Raw genomic sequence first — 17,848 nt, 5'->3', positions numbered from 1 at the left:
AAAAAAAAAAAAAAGCAAAATGATACTGCATTAATATGGATAACAGGATAGCAATGATGCACGGTGTGATAGTTTAACCTTAGTCGTCAACCAAATCCATCTGGGAAGAATCTGATAGAAAGTGCTTGGAAAAGGGGCACATGCTTGGAAGGGGATTCTGTCTTTTAAATCCCACAGTGCTCTCAAACGAAGGAAATGTTGTCCAGATGAAATTCCATGCAGTGGAGAAAACACGCTAAAGTGTGCACTTTTGATGAATATTTTTGTAACGCCGAATAATAATACTAAAAAAACAATAGACTTTGACATAACAGTCATATTTGTCATTTATTAGCATAACAATTCTTGTATACCTAATATCAAAATCGGAAGAGAGGGTAAACAATTCATTCCAGTACATTCCATGTGCAGATTATCTTAATCCAACCAACTGTACATTAATGCAAAACATCAGTAGATCTGCTGGGATGAGAGTCAGGACCTTTTCCCGTTTCGGACCCCGCTGGCGCCGCGAAACACAGCTGGCACTACCTCGTATACAGAACCGCGATCCTAAAACCTTGCATTCTTTGCGGTAAAAAAATACACATTTTGTTTTGATACATTCATATAAATATAAAAACTTAAAGTCTTAAATGTTGTGCATTTATATGGGAATATTGCCTTCGCTCTTCACCTGCGAAAAACTGAATCTCACGCCCTTGATCAGAATCAGGGAAATGGCCTACAACATGGACCAGGAACCAATTTATTATCAGTCTGCTCCAAGCCACTTTACAACAAGGATGCATCTGAATACTTTATGCCTTAAATTACCTGGCTGTTTCAGAGTGAAACCACATCCAATAAATATGCATCAGTAAATGTCAAGGTTGGCGCTTCATTTAACTGGAAGGATAAATGGCGTGCTGGATTTCCACAAAGAGACATGCGGCATGTTAATGTGCATCTACAGGAACTACTCAAAAAGTGCTCGGACAAGCATGCGGAGAGAAGGAAGGAGGGAAGGAAGGAAGGAAGGAAGGACGACTGAGAGCCGGTGATGGTAAAGTGGGGAAATATCAGATAAGAGCCAGAGAGTGTGACAGACGACAGCACGGCCCGAGTTGCTCGAGGCCGACCGTGGCCGGCACCCCCGACCCTTCTCCAACCCACAACCCAACTCCCCCTTCCCTGAGGACCAGTGGTAAAGGGCACGATATGTCCAGCCTCTTGTTCCTCAAACCATCCCTCCAACTCATTGGATAACCACGACCAATCAGGGATGGCGCTTGGAAAAGAGAACAGCAAAAGGCGAGTAAGAACAGGAGGGCTGGGCAAACAAAGGGTTGGGCGGAGATGGCTGTCGTCACCAAAGCCCACCTCCACGACAAAAGACTTCTCATCCTGTGAATGGCTCCTTGTTTTTTCATATCCTTTGGCAACTTACCTGTATCATTTTGGCCCTGAAAAAGCCAAAAATAAATCCCATGCGTACAGTACTAGAAATTGTACTTTTAATAAGATAAAGACTTACTGTGTGTCTATTGCTTTTAAAAATGCTAAGGTGCCTCAGGGGTAGTTGGGTGGCAGAAGGGAGGGATGGGTTTGGCTGTTTGCCAGAAACCTTTCCACCCTGTCTTGATAACTACCAAAATGCTGTAAGGTAACGCTAACACATCTAATTTGTTTTCATGCAATTGAATTTCATTGCGTGTCTCTGAAGCAAGAGTGATCTTGCATCCCTGCAAATATCATCCAATGATGTGATCATTCCCCAAAAAGGTCTATAGCAAAAAAGGCAAGCAGACTTCAGATGCAGGCCTACTACAAAGTTTGGTTCTGGTAGGTCTCCACAAGTCCACACTGAGGGGAGCACCCGGAGCTCCGATGAGGGCTTGCGTCATTCCCGTCCTGCGGAGGTGACCTTGACCTGATGGAGGTAGAAAACCCGTCCTTACATTGGTAAGTCTCTGGTGAGCTGAGGGGCGAGGAAGTCAGGCGAACCTCAGCCATGATGGAAGAGGAAGGTTGCGTTTGAAAGGGGAGGGTGGCGTACTCGAGCTGAAGGTCCCGGGGTCTATGCGCACGGGAGTCCACGTGCTGCGAGGGGGTCATGAACCGAGAGGGGGGCAGCGACATGGGTGCGTCCGTCCAGACGGAGGGAGTCCGACACGCGGGTGGGGAAGGGCGGCACGGAGGCGGGTTAGCGTGGGGTGGGTGAATGCGGAGTGGGGAACGATGTGTGGGGCACACCACTGTTGTTTGGGGCCCGGATAACATTAGGGTCTCCATGAGCTGGGCCATCCTCTTCATCACCTGGCCAAGGTCTGCTACTTCCCTGCCCAGGCTCAGCACCTGTGAATTGAAATGAAGGACATGTATTTAATCACGCAATCAAACATTAGATTGTCTGCCCGTTCATCAGTCGATCCATCTGTCCATCCAACCATCAACTTGTCCGTCCATCCATCCGCCTTTCTGCTACCCAACATGAGTCAATTTTGAAAACTATTAGGCATTAAAATACCACTATCCCATCCTCTTTTTTTAATGAAACAAGCTAGCTAGCTACTAATTACATTAATGATATGTGTGTGGGGAGTGGGGAATTGCCTCGCCCCCAACATGTCGACTGAGGGCCATGAAACCATGCCAACGTGCCATCTGCCTCTGCCAGTGGGAGCACTCATTGGCATTCATCAGGCCAATCATGCACAGCGGCAACCAGGAAGGGAACACCAGGCCCTCCCAGCAGTACCCACCACCGCAGGTGGGAGGTCAGGCGGTCAAGAGATGACCACTTTTTGTGAACGACACTCACCGGCCGCAACATTAAGCACATAAGTATAATGTTACTCTGCCCTTACAAAGATAAAATTGCTCAGTCGCCAGAAAGGCCCCCGGAAAGGGATTAACTGAACAACATGTTCAATATCTTTCGGTGCTAACGCACTCTCCTGGTCTGATCGAAGTGGCTGAAAAAAAAGCGCCATCCAAACTCGGGCTTTGATGAATATAGAAATGGTGAGAGCGGCAGTCCAATCTGACACGCCGTCAACGCGGTGGCAGTTCTGCTTCGAGAGGAATTGTAGGAGGTGGTCAGCCATGCAGCTGCAAGCAAAAACACAATCACATGAGATGCCAAGAGGCACGAGTCACACCATTAGGTACACCTGACCATACTAATGGGCTCGATTACAATGCTCCTTTTTGACACAGAGAGGTATTAATTTCAAGTGTTTGGGTAGTCGGGGTTATCAAGGCTTTCTCTGCTGGCCTAAACACGACCAGAAGTACTGAACTACATTTACAGCCAAAATTCTAATACCTGTTTCATGAAATGATATCCATTTATTCTCAAAAGTCCATATTCTTCATTTCCTAGCATTTCTCGGGGCTGCGCTGCTTCCAGTTTTCTATGTGCCATATAGTCAATGTGTGTCTTCAGCAACATTTTTTTCAAGGTCCACCTCAGGTCATTTAATGCTTTGCAAGCCTATTCTCATCATTACTGTGCAATTATTCAAGCTGCTTTTGACCCGGCCCCTCCGAGGACTCCCAAATGATGTTGTTGTTTTTTATTACGCAGTACGCAGGTCACCATATTAGGCCTTGCATACGCTTTATTAATGCCTTAGTTATAACCCTGCAGAATTAACCTTCAGAGAGATGTATTGTAAAAGAGGAAGTGTATTGATGTCAGTGAAGATCCCAAAGCCCATCATGTTTACATCTTCTCTTTGTCTTTGTGCAACGCACACACAGACACACACGCACAGTCACACGCACACACGCCTACACACACGTACCTGTTGGTTGAGATGCCGGAGTTGTCCTCTGGTCTCCTCCGCTTTTGCCGCTAATTCCGCCGTGCTGATGTGTGGCATGGCTGTGACGAAAATAGGAACGCTACAAATCAGTCCCAGAAGGAAGTGCGGACGTGCATATTAAAAACAGCATCTGGCTTCGAGAGATGTCACATTAATCGTGACTAAACAGGCCAAGGCAAGTGAGCATTTCCACTATATGAGATGCGTTATGTGATGGGAGGACCTGTGGTGGATGCTGAGGCACTGGTGGGATCATTGTCATGGCAACCACAGTTGGAAGAGAAGCCACGGAAGGGTAAAGAACTTTCTGTCTCCCCATTTTCCTCTGTTCCGTCCACTATCCTGCACAGAGGAAATAATGTGTGAGCTTCTGGGCGCCAGCTCAGGCGTGACGCGTGAGCTGGCAAAAAGAAAAAAAAACTACACCAATGATTTGGACAAAACCTTGTGGATAGGTGGTGCATGAGCCCATGAAGATTCCAATAAATTTAGGTGTAAAGCTAGACAAAAGATGTGCATCCCTTATTGTCAATTTTTCTTGTTTGAGTCACACACAAAGTTACAGTCCACCTCAGAATATGTGATCTCCTTACAGATACTGTTTCCTCAATGACAGTTGGTTTGCAAAGCCCTATATTGAACTATGCTCATACCTGGACAAGTTTTCCGGAAATATCTATGATGACATCGCACCACATGATCTCTACGAATAGGCCATAAATCCCTTCAGTATATGTTCAGTAATGCTGTCCTTTCATCCCTTCCGAAGAGATTCAGTAAATTATCCACTAACAAATAACAAATGAACACAGCCGCGTTTGTCCTTCAGGTGCCTCCACGACCGTAATAACTGAATGCAATATTAAAACAACGGTCATTTCCTGGCAGGAAGCCTCTCTCCAATGTGTCTTAGCAACTGTCGTTTTTGCATCCCAAAAGAGTGAAACCATTCTTGGTTGGGGTGTGCCACTAACCTAAGGAAAAATATTTGGGTTTATAGAACAACACTCAGACCAGAGCTGTTCTTGCGAGCCTTGGTCATCCTGACTCTGTCTCCGGTCACGTTTGAACTGATGAAGTCTGCCCAGGTGAGAGGCGAAACATCATCCAAGACGACCAAAAAAGCCCAGTTCCGATCAATTCAATGCCGTGAGAATACAATTGACAATGGATGAGTGGTGCCTTGACTTACGAGTGACCGGATGCACACGTTTTCCGAGAAACGAGCCATCACTCGGACGATTTTTGCTTTAGATACAAGCAATAGATGACAGCGGCAAACTCAACTCAACTCAGTTCACAACAAGAAGCAGGTTGTGAACATTGTGAACAAATCTTTGACAAAAAAAAAGACTTCAAGTTGTTTACTGCCACTTCAAGTTGTCGTTTACTGTGAAACTAAATGCAAAACAAAGAAAACTACACGCAACAACAACCGTACAACTTTGCCTAAGAAAACACTGCTAGTCAAATGACAAGACACAATGCAAAACAGCGTTGACTGGAGAAGGAAACGCAATCAAAGTTGCAGTGTAATAACCCTCTAAGCAAAAGATATTTGAACACAACCGGTTAAGCAACACATGCAGACAGACAATAAAACAATACTTAAAGGCACATATTCTTTATCCTCTGGGGAAAATGATTGCTATTTCTATTACTGCAGCTTTTGGAGTCATTTCGAGTGTGTCTCTGTCTGTATTATACTCCACCCTGCTGTTCAAGGCGCGCACACAAGAAGGAACACAATGCGGGGCTGGAACAGATGAATGGCATTTCCATTCATATGAACGGGGAAAATGATTGGAGACACGAGCGTGGTCAAGGAATGAACAAAACTCCTCACAACCAAGTACTCCAATGCTGAAAGAATATATTTTGTTCAGATCCAGGGCTTAATGTTAAGTAAGTACAGTAAACCAAAAATACGTCTGTTTCCTACAAATTATAGTGGGTTAGATGAGGTACTAAGTCCTACTAAAGTCTCACGAGAGCACATTCTAAAGGCAGCCCAAAGAATAGCTATCCAACTCACCTGGGGCTCAGGTTGGAAGGGTCCAAAGTAACCAGTGTCATATCCTGGCTCATCATGCCACATTTGTCAGAGCTCTGTCCTGTGCTTCCCTGATGGGGTTGGCCTACAGGAGACGACTCGCCGGCGCCCCTGAGGGTCACTGCTCTGTTCTGCTCCGATGACAGACAATCATCATCCTCCCTCCTGTCCTTGTCATGTCCCCCCCTGGGCCTCGGCGAGAGGCGCGCAACCCTGAGCAAGTCGGCCGTTCCTTTTCACACCTGACTGGGGAATGGAGGGAAACAGTAAAGTACCGAACTGTTTACAGCGTAAAGTGTCAATCTTTTGTGGACAGTTGAAGGCAAGGCAAAGTTATTTACATAGCACTTTTCATACACAAGGTAACTCAAAGTGCTTCACATGATTAAACGCATTTGAAAACAAAGAGAAGAAGACATTTAAAAACAAAGTCCAGAAGAATAAAAGACAGTTTACTAAAATTACTAAAAGAACATCCATCCATTTATCCATTTTCCGAACCGCTTCTCCTCACTAGGGTCACCGGCGTGCTGGGGCCTATCCCAGCGGTTTTCGGGCGAGAGACGGAGTACGCCCCGAACTGGTCGCCAGCCAATCGAAGGCCACTTATAATCAAACAACCGTTCGCGCTCACATTCCCACTTACGGGCAATTTTGAGTCTTCAGTCAACCTACCACACATGTTTTTGTGATGTGGGAGGAAAACGGAGTACCCGGAGAAAACCCACGCAGGCACGGGGAGAACATGCAAACTCCACACAGGCGGGGCCGGACTTGAACCCGGGTCCTCAGAACTGTGAGGCAGCTGTACTAACCAGTCGCGCATTGTGTCGCCCTACTAAAAGAACATGCGCTTCAAAAAGACTTAAAAAAAAATACAAATGCTGTAAAACGCTCAATCAATAAGCATGAGAAAAAAAGAATAGTTTGAACCTAGACTTAAAAACATTTACGCTTGGGGCTGACTTCACTTCTGATGGCAAAAAAAAAAAACAAACAAAAAAAAACAGTATATTTTACAAGACTGCATCATCAGTTGATTTCAAATATAATAATTATAATAATAATAATATGATCATATTGAAATAATATAATAATTAATACTACACAACGTACCTTGTATGCTAATAATAATGTATTATGAATAATTCATTATCCACCCCTCCGTCCATTTTCTATTGTGCTTGTACGAAAAGCCATTTGAGCATCTATTCGATATTCTAGATATCAATCTGAAGGTCCGTGTACTAGGACACACATAATTCAGCACACTAATAAACAGCACAGAAAGTGCATAAAGTGTATGGCTCTTCCACACAATACCGAGGTTCCTGATTGTTAAATGAATAAATTGTTAATTGTCATCTGAAGACCAAAGCCCAAATTCTCGCACCGCTCACTGCCAGCAACCTCTCAAAATATCCACACTCTCTCCTTTATTCGCGCCAGTTCCCTCTCTTAGCGACAAGCCCCTTCTTCCATGACAATTGCGCCATGTTTTTGTGGTTCAATACATGACAGTGTATTTTATATGGAATCGCAAAACGCAATACTGGGTCAGAATTTCTCAAATCTGTCAACTGTCAATATAACGTGTCTGCAGGGCATGAATCGATTTTAACCACATAAATATGCATTATAGTAAACTCTTCGTGTGCAGAGGTGTACAGACGTGACCAAAAAAAAGTGCTTATCAAAAGGTACGATAAAACTATGACATGACATTGCAACCGAGGTGAAAGTGCTGTCCTATGTTTCGTCTGCATTTGTACATGATGATGATGCGTACAACACTGTAATAGCAGTTATGGTAAAGGCTCCAATATGGATCGACCTGACTCTCTGAGGAAAAAGTACATAAAAAAGTTCAAGACTGCTGGATGGATTTTCTGGGTGTTAGAAAATCTGCTGATTATATTTGTGTGTTTGTGCAGCCTGACAACATGTGCAGTCGAACTGTTGGAGCCCAGTTTCAGTGAGTGTTAATTGACCCCACATCACAACAGCGAAGTCATTTTGCCCACGCCGATGGAGTCCATCACCAGCAATTGATCAAGAATCAAATGTTTCATATCCTGTTTCGAGCTGACAAAAAAATTCCAGACTGCATACGCTGAGGATAATCTTTTGAATCACGGGACACAAAACTGAGGATATTGCTCTTAGATTGGAAATAATCAGTCAATGTCTGTTTGTTTATGTGTGAGAGATTGTTTGTGGTGTCGTACCTGAGGATCATGCGCTGCTGTGGACAGTCTGGCCTTCACCTGGAAGACAGCCAAAGAGGGAAAATGCCTTCAAAGGAGCAATCTGCTCTCTTCTTTGGTTTAATCAATAAGCAAGCAACACTATCTGGACAAAAGGTCTCGGCACACACCTCTTGTTAGTTAATTAACCCCCCAAACGGATCCTCCCCTAAATCTCAATTCAATCCTCCAACTTTGTGGGAACACGAACCAACTCCTGCCTCCTCATTTAAACTTTGCTCAGTTGTCATACTTGACTTTCAGTGCAAAAGCTTCCTGTTATCCGTTTGCTAGTGTGTGAAAGTGGGCCAGTGTTGTGAGTGTACACAACACACTCTCGCCAGATCGTGATTACAGTAGCAAAACCTTCACGCGAGCCCCGACTCCCACCTGTCTATCATTCTCACACACTTACAGTGTGCCATTTATGGATCACAATATCATGATCCTATCCATATTCTTTGTTTTGATGTTCCTGATTACACATCTTTAGTTGAAACAATATATATATAAATATATATATATATATATATATATATATAAATGTGTTTAAATGATTGTATCCTGTGTTATTTTCAAAGTGCGGTATGCCTACTACTAGTTGTACGTGGGCTCCTTCTAATCATATGCAAAAGAATCGCTAAATTAAATGTTCAAACTTTGCATATTTGCGACAGTGGATTAAACATTTTTAAAAAAAAATCCAATACAGTACATTTGTTTAGTACAGTTCAGTGGCATTTAACTTTTAATTACAATACCTTAGTATTTAATCTTTTAGAATTGTTTGTTTTCAAACATCTATTTATTTTTTACACAATACATTTTAATTACATTTTAACACATTTTACATACATTTCATACATAACACATTTTACATACATTTTAATATAATCATTTTTTAATTTTTTTATTTTGCTATATTTAAGCGCTGTGTTAATGTTCAAATACTGGATAATGTTACAATGACTTACAATAATGTTAAATCTACATTTTAGGAACAAAATCTCATTTTTAGAGGTTCAACTACACTTAAGCCTACTAAGTTAGTCCTTGATGTTGGTCATGACGGTGCTACTTGGAGAGTTAAGTCTTTTTTTAAGGTGGTACTTGATGTAAAAGGTTATTGAAGCACTGGACAATTGGAAAGACGTGAGACGTCACTTCTAATCTAGTTTAAGTTTAAATGACAAAATATGGTTCCTTGCCCCACAAAGGACTCCAAAACAATTTTCAACTAATTCCATTGCGTAAAATCCTACAAAAATGCGTTAAATACAAATAGGGATGACTCACATGTGTTTCTTGTCCCTCCCTCAGGTTGTAGGTGAGATCCTGCTGGATGTCCTGCACAAAGTGATGCGAGTATTCCGGGTAGAGGTCCAGCACCTCATACAGACCCTTCAAGTTGATACACTGCAGGTCGCAGTAGGTCAGCGCTTTCACGTCCGCGTTGGTTTTTATCACTCGGTCGTCTAAGGACACGTTTGCCCCGATCAGGTCCCCTTTACCTGCTCGTGAGACATACGGATCATGCATATCAGAATAGGGGAGGCTGTATGAGGTGACATATAAACATTTGTCTCTCACATGCAGTATGTACACCAACAATCCTCTCACTCATACAAAAAAAAACAACAACAACAACCTCTCATTCACTTGATCTGACCGAGGGAGGGACAGCCAATCAGAATTTGAGATTTACTCAGACAGCTTCTGGTCTCAGTTTTGAGCTTCCTTTCACATTCGCCATTTTTGATTCTCACACAGACAAAGTTTGACTGAAAATCACTCACTGTCTCACTTGGGCAAGAAAGGTCTCACAAAGAGATATATATATATATATATATATATATATATATATATATATATATATATATATATATATATATATAGGTTTATTTCCATGAAAGGAGACAGTATCAAAGTAAAAAAAAAAAAAAAAAAAAAATCAACAACAAACAAACAAACAAACAAAACAAGAATAATTCAATTGTATTGTAATCTTAAGGGTGACTGGTTCATCAATTATTATTGAGCCAAACTGTACAAACAATGCGCTCTTAATGATGTGCAACTGTCACTATTTCGGCATGATTAACATGTTTCATTGTCACGGAATAAGGCAATAAAACAGCGAAACAGTGTTTATCCAAATGCAATAAAAAGGGTTATTATTTATAGTAATAGTGCGTCAGGTAGTGTTTTCTGCCTGCTGTCTCCAAGAAGACCACCACTGCTTACCTAAAATGATGTTTTTCCCCTCCATCTGTTCCCCCCATTTCTTTTTCTTCCTCACTTAATCCTTGTCCTTTACGTAACATAAAACTTCCTCTTACCGGCCGTACGTCGTCTTCTCTAACTTTTACTCTCTTGATGCTTTGCAAATTCTGTCCTCAATTGACTTTGCTCCAACACAATTCAATTATCTTCACTCACGAGGGACTTGCAGGGAATAAACACACACGTCATGCATTATAAACAATATTATTATTGATTCAAGGCGAGATGTTGTTTTCTAGCAGATGTTTGCGTCCAAGGAATCCGGTGGCTTTGGATTATGTTTTAGATTAACTCTGTGAATTGAGATATTTGGTGTAATTACACCGCTTCGCTGTACAAATCATATATTTTGTATATGATCGTTACTTCTGAGTACAAAACGGCATATTTCTCAAATTCCTGGTAATGAAGCACACTATCAGAGTAAAAAAAATACTAAACGTGGATGGTGGATTACAAACTGCAGTTCGTCCTAAACCAAGTGAGTATTATTTGGAGCAGTCTATTAAAGTGCCACATTTTCCCATGCTCTTCTTTGATTTTAATGCGTCGTATAATTTGCTTTTCCTCTCATTAAAACTTCTAAAAATGCTTTGGATAAAAATACATTATCATCATCATTACTTTTCTGTATAAATACACCTTACTTTTAGCAGAATTGCCTCTTTGGCTAATGTTTTGCGCTCATTAATGAGTCGTTGCCATTTTATTGCTAACTGGTTTGTGTATGTTATCAAAAAGGTATTTCATCACGTCCTGAGTGAGCATGTCCTGTAAACATAACTAGTACACATCAAAGCAAATAGACTAAACACTGATGGATGTGAATGTGAGGGTCTGACTCCAGTGAACTGAACAAATGAAATGATGTGGACAGCACAGATTGGATTGGACATGATTGAAGTACATTGCTTTCAAAAATATTATCCAGCAGGACGCGTGGGGCTAAACCCGTGGGAACGCCTTGATCTTGCACCAGCCCAAATAAGTCGCCAACGTAAAAGGAAGTTCATTCTGCAGTGGGCGAAGCGTACGCCATCAAGTAAAAGCATGGCAAAAGTACCACAATGAGCGGATCTTAAAATGGATTTCACAGCCGAAGCGTGTTGAAAAATGACAACTGACTCAATTTGATTTCATGGGAGCTTTCTCTAAACAAAAGGCTAATTTAAAAGGACCCAACTTTATCACAGTGAGGTACTCGGAGCTTCACCATCAAGGCTGCTGCTGCACTTTTCCTTTTAAAGGCCGAATGAAGCCACCGAGGGACGCGTACACCATACATTGCACATGATAGGATATATCGAGTGGACCTAGTACAATATATCTCGTGTATCTAGTATCTTACCAAGAATTGCCAACACCATGCCATCTTTCAGGACCTCCATGCTCCCAGAGCACACAAAGAAGATGGCCTGCAGAGCATCGCCCTCTCGGAGGAGGTACTCTCCGGGAGCGCAGAAGGTGGTCTTGATGTGCAGCGACAGTGAGCGCAGACAGCCCCGGCTGGCGGAGGCGAACAGGGACAGCTCCAGGATCTCCTTGTTAAGGTGCATGGTGATGTCAGAGCGTAGCTCATCCGGGAAGTCCTTTAGCAGCTGGGAAGACCACCGGAAGGAGGGCTTGAAGCTTGGAGTGCATTTCTTTATTTCTGAGCAACCATCTTGTGGTATAACGTCCGTTGTAACTGGAGCATCTCCACATTCTAGCTTACAAAAATGCCAATGTTAATCTTTAATAAACATACAAAAGTGAATGGTGCTTAGAGAAAATATTTATTGAATTAATCATTTATTATTATTATTATTATTATGTATTTATTTATTTAAAAAATATTAATATGGCCATTATATTCTACAATATATTATATATGCATCATTATTTATTATTTATGATAATGTAACTCATTTATACAAAATAAATTATTGGCTTTGAAAATAGTAATTATAGCATAGATTTATATTGGGCCATTCAAGGGAACCCAAGGACAATTTTCCGGTACTATACAAGCATCATTCTAAATAAGTATTATTATTCACTCTACATTTTAGTGTTACTCTTTCTAAGTAGTAGTAGTAGTAGTAGAAGAAGTAGTATTACTTGAGCGAGAGGCTTCTGCCTTGGAGCTCATGAATGAACAACTGCACACTATTTCCACCTACAAAATACAATCCAAAAAAGTCTCTCAATCTTATATAGATTTTAGAAAATGCTAAACATACAGTATGAGTTGTCTGTCTCCTTCCGTGTCTAAAATCCGGAGCTCGGCACCCAGTAAGACTGATCAATGAGCCATCGGAGCCTGGCCGACTGTAATCAAGAGGCTCATCTTTAATTCATCTGTCTGAGATTCATCAGCATCGCTCCATCTCAGCGTCGCTGCGACATCGTGACAGCTGTCTCGCGCGGCCATTTGCAGCCTGGAGCCAAGTGCTGCTATTACACTTACTCTTCGGGGCTCGCTCAAGATGGGAACGAGACACTGTTCCTCACAATTCACGGATGTCCTTAAGAAACCTCTGTAATGATGCTCCACCTTGAAGAAAACAATGTTGACTCCACCAATTCAAATGGGACATATTTGTGTTCATACATGTTTATGCATGATTTTATCACTTCTCCTCAATATTTAGCAGAATTCAAACATTTGGAGAATTAGACCCAAACATTGTTCTCAAAAGGATTAGCTTTTCCCTTTATTTTTAGCGACATAGATAGATACCAAACATGTACTGTAAGTCACTTATCTCCTTTAATCGCTTCCTGCGGCATTAGGATAACATTCGATTGTCCGATTTGTGTAATATGGTGCAGTGCGTAAGAGTAGAACGGAATTGGTTGAACAACTGAAAGAAACAACTGAAAATGAGATAATGCCATCATTGCCATTTCACGGCAATTTTGAAAATAATCCACAAATGCACACGGTTGTGTCAATTTTATAAATTAACAAGTATTTTGCAAAAAAAATAAAATAAAATACAGTGGTTCCTTAACTTACGAGAGCGCTAGACAGAGCGAGAGAGAGAGAGAGAGAGAGAGAGAGAGAGAGAGAGAGAGACAGAGAGAGAGAGAGAGACACAGAGAGAGAGAGAGAGAGAGAGAGAGAGAGAGCGAGCACCAAGGCAGTTTGTAGCACAAATGTACTACATAGAATGTGTGTGACCTTTGGCTTAAATATACTTCATAAAAAATGTTTATTTCTTTACATTCTCTTTTAGGATGATTTTTAGGTTTTAATTTCTATTTTACAATACAGTGCTACTTCTTTTATTAAAAATATGTAATAAAAACATTGTGGTGTTTTGTTGGGGAACTGGAACGAATTAGTGGCATTTCCGTTCATTTCAATGGGGAAACTTGATTTAGGATACTAATGATTCAGCAAATTCAAATTCTTACTGTACAAAACAATTTTTAAAAAATACAAAAGTTATAAAACTTTATGTTTTTCCCAAATGATGGAACTCATTTCATGACAATGACACCTCCAATCCCCTTTGACCAACCAAAGGAGATGGGACCTCTTGTTTGTACCTCATTACAGTCGATGCCGTTGTTGACTGACCAGGTTGTCTGAAAATACTCCAACATTCGCTGCTTCAGGCTGCGCGGCAGATGATGAACTCGGATGAAGTCCTTGAGGTCTTTGGTCCTGGTATGGTACTGGGACCAGCGGGAGTACATCCTCTGGATTATGGCTGTCACATTGCCAAAGACCAATGCGTGCATCAGAGCTGCAGGAAACAGAGGGGGAAAATAACTCATGCATTTGGGTGTCAGTTAAGGAAAGTGAGAGAACCCAACGGGGATCATAAGAATTCCTTTGAAAAGAAAGTGGCGGTGGCTAGTAACTGTGATTTCAGCGGCAGGCAGTGGATTTGGTATTTGGGCCTTCAGTGGGGATTTACCCAACATAATCCAACTCGTAATACCAACACTATCGTCAAAATTACACAAATCATCAATACGACACAACAGAGGTTCGCAAAATCTTTATAACCCCCACCTTAGAACATACTTAGTTGCGTCGGCCAGCACTTCTTTCTGATTACGGAGGCGCAGCGCAGATTTGACTGACAAGGCAGCACATACTCGCTGAAATCTGATTGGACAACAAAATAGCAACACACACGTACTGGAAGCAGTGCAGCAAAGCACCGAAGGGTTTTCTCGACTGACTGGATGTTGTCACTACTTGAGGCAAGACGCATTTTTTATCAGTTTGTGCCTCATAACTCGCAAACGTTACAATTTACGTCCCAAACATGTCCAAAATTTTTACCATTGTCGCTGTGCAGCACAGAGTCATGTACTGCAGCGTGTGTTTCTGTAAAATTGAGTGCTGGTGATTTCAGAAGCCTCCAGGCGTTCGTGAACATTTAACATTTTGCAGGCGAGAGGGTGAAATGTCCACGGGGAACGACCCCGCCACGGTTACCTCTCTATACCCCCTAAATGCAAACGCTGGCTCAACGAGCAGAAACTGGATCAGACTGACCTAATTTGATCTACTTGATTAATGTACCTGCAAAATTAGAGTCAAACTACAGTGCGTGCGTAATTGTGCAGGTTCAGCATTTGTGATGGAGCTACTTGGATTCTTCATTCACTAATTCGATATCCAAAACATTAGGACCGACAAAATCTCACATTTAAGTGGCAATTTTAAATGATACTTTTAGAGCCGTTTGAAGGTTGGCCTTTTCATAGGGAAGGGGACCATATTTGGTCATGTAAGAGGGTGTTTGAAATTGACCCGTCTCACTATAGGAACCATGTCAATAGGCAGCAATAAAGATTCTTAATTGTAAAAACAAAACAATATCAACCTATAAATACATACATTAGAACAGTGTACATATTCTCCATAGTTCAACTATAATGATAATGCAGTAGTATATAAAGTTCAATGTATAAATACCAGATTTTCCATGTTCTTGTGCAACTCCCTATTGTTGAATTTTCTTGTACAGTGGCGCCTTGAAATAGAAGTTGATTTTTTTCTCTTAAGACGCTCGTATTTGAAATCATCTTTCCCCATTGAAATGCCATTAGTCATTTCTAGCCTGCCCTATACAACAACAACAACAACAATTTTGGTAATTTTTTTTTTTTTAATAAGACATTTGTGCATCATGATTAACTCTTTGCAGCTCCTTCTAGTGTCTTGTCAACCTGGCCTCTGGGGAAAGTATATCAAAGTCATGCAGACACAAAAGAAGAGTTTCACAACTACTGTAAGTGACTCAGTAAGCTGCAGTAATACTAGTATTTCTTTGCAGAGGATGAAGAATATATGCTTGTAAGTATTGTTATTTTGTTTGTCTACATGTGTTGATGCACCATTAGTGTTTAAGTGGTATAACTCTTCCGCATAAATGCTATTTGTTAGCATGTCCATGGCGTTTTGCAATGTTAAACTAAGCAGACTTAAGGCAAAGCCATGTGGTTGTTTTAAATCCACGTGTAATTCTCTTTGTTTTGTGTCGTTTTACAGCAAACTTCAACTGGGAGTGTCAATAAACAGCTTGAAACCTCTTTTTTGAAGACTTGTTCACTATCTGTCAAACAGCTGCTTGTTGTCAAGTGAGTTGAGTTGCGTTCACTGCAGCATACAGCACTTGTATTTCAAATTTTTGCTCGCAACTCAGAACAAAGAAATTGGGTTACTCATGCAATACCTCAAGGCACCACTGTATGTGCCCTCAAAGCGTAAACAATGTTTGTTACTGTTTTTGGAATAAACCACAATAATTGTGAAATAAATACCTCTCTGACAGCATCAACCAAAGCTCAGCAAAGGCAATCTTTTTAGATCGTGTCTTTTGCATACCTCCTATAAGCATGACGCAAATGGAAAAGATCTTCTCAACGTCAGTGTTGGCCGACACGTTGCCGAAGCCTACGCTGGTGAGGCTGCTGAGCGTGAAATAGAGAGATGCGACGTAGACGCTGCGGATGGGGGGGCCGCTGGTGGCGTTGTTCACGCTGCCGACGGGGTAGTACGGCGACTCCAGACGCTTTGCCAGCTCGTGCAGCCATCCTGGTTATATTACATAGTGATGGGTACAAAGAAAGCAGACACATTAATATTTATATTTCCAATTAGGGCATCTTTATAAAGGGTCGTTGGCAGTGGCATCGTTAGGCCTATTTTAGGGGGGCTTCAGGGTTAGTTTATTAGTCGTGCCATCGGAGAAGCTTCGGCTTTTGTCACCGGGAAGAACGCGTGCCGTCATGGTGAAATATATTTTACAAGTTCAAACTAGTGTTGTACTTTATAGGACATGTAGTCTGTCCGCAGTGACCAGTACCTGACAGAGATAAATGTGGGCTCACTATTTGTCAAGAAGTAGGTCTCCCCGGCTTTTCTTAGCTAACGCATTGGGGCATTTTATCAAGTGTAAAGATATAATAAAAAAAATAATAACAATTTAAAAATGTTCCACAAGAGTAAACTGATTGTAAACTGGTACTTTCCCTGCGAGGAATACCATGCTGTTTAGTCACAGCATGTAGTTAGACAATAATGCCGACTTCGGTTATTTTCACAATTTTCTGCTGTATTATCGGACTAGTCACATCCCAAATTGTTTAAGTGATTAAACGGGACTTTCCGATATTTTACCACACAGCATGCTCAGATGATCAGTATAAAAGTCAGTATAAAGCCAAAAGCAGCAGGCTCTGGACATCGTGGTAAGCAAAAAAAGCTCCGTCGTGGCTACATCTAGAACAACGGATTCAACAGAAGGGTATCCGATAATTGGAAGCAGAACAAATCCCTGGTCAAGTCAGAGTGGAGACACGCAGCTGATCCCTGGAGAGTCCGCTGCAGACACTGATGAATGGTAATTGGATGGAAGCCCCTCACCGCTGCCTAACTTCAGCACAGGTTCGCCATAAAAAATGCATAATTATGAGACAACACATGAATTCTGCCTCCTGTATTTTATGACACTGAGATGCAGTAATTGCTCAAACGGAAACGGCGTCGTTGTCATGGCCCAGTCAATGCTGATCCGGAACTGCTTGTGAGGACAGCAGGAAGAAGTATTTGCGAACGGCGCACCTCATCGATACTGACCAGAGATCAACCCAGGGGGTCTCATTATATGAGGGACCTGCGTACTGAGGGGAAAGCCTCATTAATTACCAGAGGAATCACACCACTGTCTCACTTTTACCCCACGATCGCCTGTCTACACAAAAACGGAATAAATAAAACTGAAGATTCATCATCATCTAAATGTAGATGCTAAAATGCACCATTAACTGCACATATTTAAGGTTTGCGACCTTTCGTGTGCTCATAATATCATGGCGTGTCCAACCAAAATCGTTGCGATTATATTTTTAGCACTGTACTTCAAATGCAATCCCTGAAGAGAAAAACACATGCTGGTCAACTGATGTGAAAACACTGAGAAATTACACCGCAATGCAATTGA

At 41.7% G+C, this 17,848-nt stretch overlaps 1 protein-coding gene across 1 annotated transcript in view; it reads right to left on the bottom strand.

The window, feature by feature from the left end:
• Positions 1–5,976: 5,976 nt before the first annotated feature.
• kcnh8 (potassium voltage-gated channel, subfamily H (eag-related), member 8) overlaps positions 5,977–17,848 on the bottom strand; it is a 33,855-nt gene continuing 21,983 nt past the window's right edge. Inside the window, exons 8-13 of the mRNA XM_061664458.1 lie at positions 16,231–16,440; positions 13,932–14,131; positions 11,743–11,992; positions 9,408–9,622; positions 8,094–8,132; positions 5,977–6,111 (exon numbers count right to left, since the gene is read on the bottom strand). Coding sequence (XP_061520442.1) covers positions 6,040–6,111; positions 8,094–8,132; positions 9,408–9,622; positions 11,743–11,992; positions 13,932–14,131; positions 16,231–16,440 — 986 coding nt within the window. The 3' untranslated portion in view covers positions 5,977–6,039. The remainder of the gene's footprint in view (positions 6,112–8,093; positions 8,133–9,407; positions 9,623–11,742; positions 11,993–13,931; positions 14,132–16,230; positions 16,441–17,848) is intronic.

The sequence above is a fragment of the Phycodurus eques genome, chromosome 20, assembly GCF_024500275.1.
Source record: "Phycodurus eques isolate BA_2022a chromosome 20, UOR_Pequ_1.1, whole genome shotgun sequence".
In the NCBI taxonomy this organism is placed as follows: Eukaryota; Metazoa; Chordata; class Actinopteri; order Syngnathiformes; family Syngnathidae; genus Phycodurus; species Phycodurus eques.
Note: the sequence above shows the minus strand (reverse complement) of the source record. Positions and strands in the feature narration are given on the sequence as shown.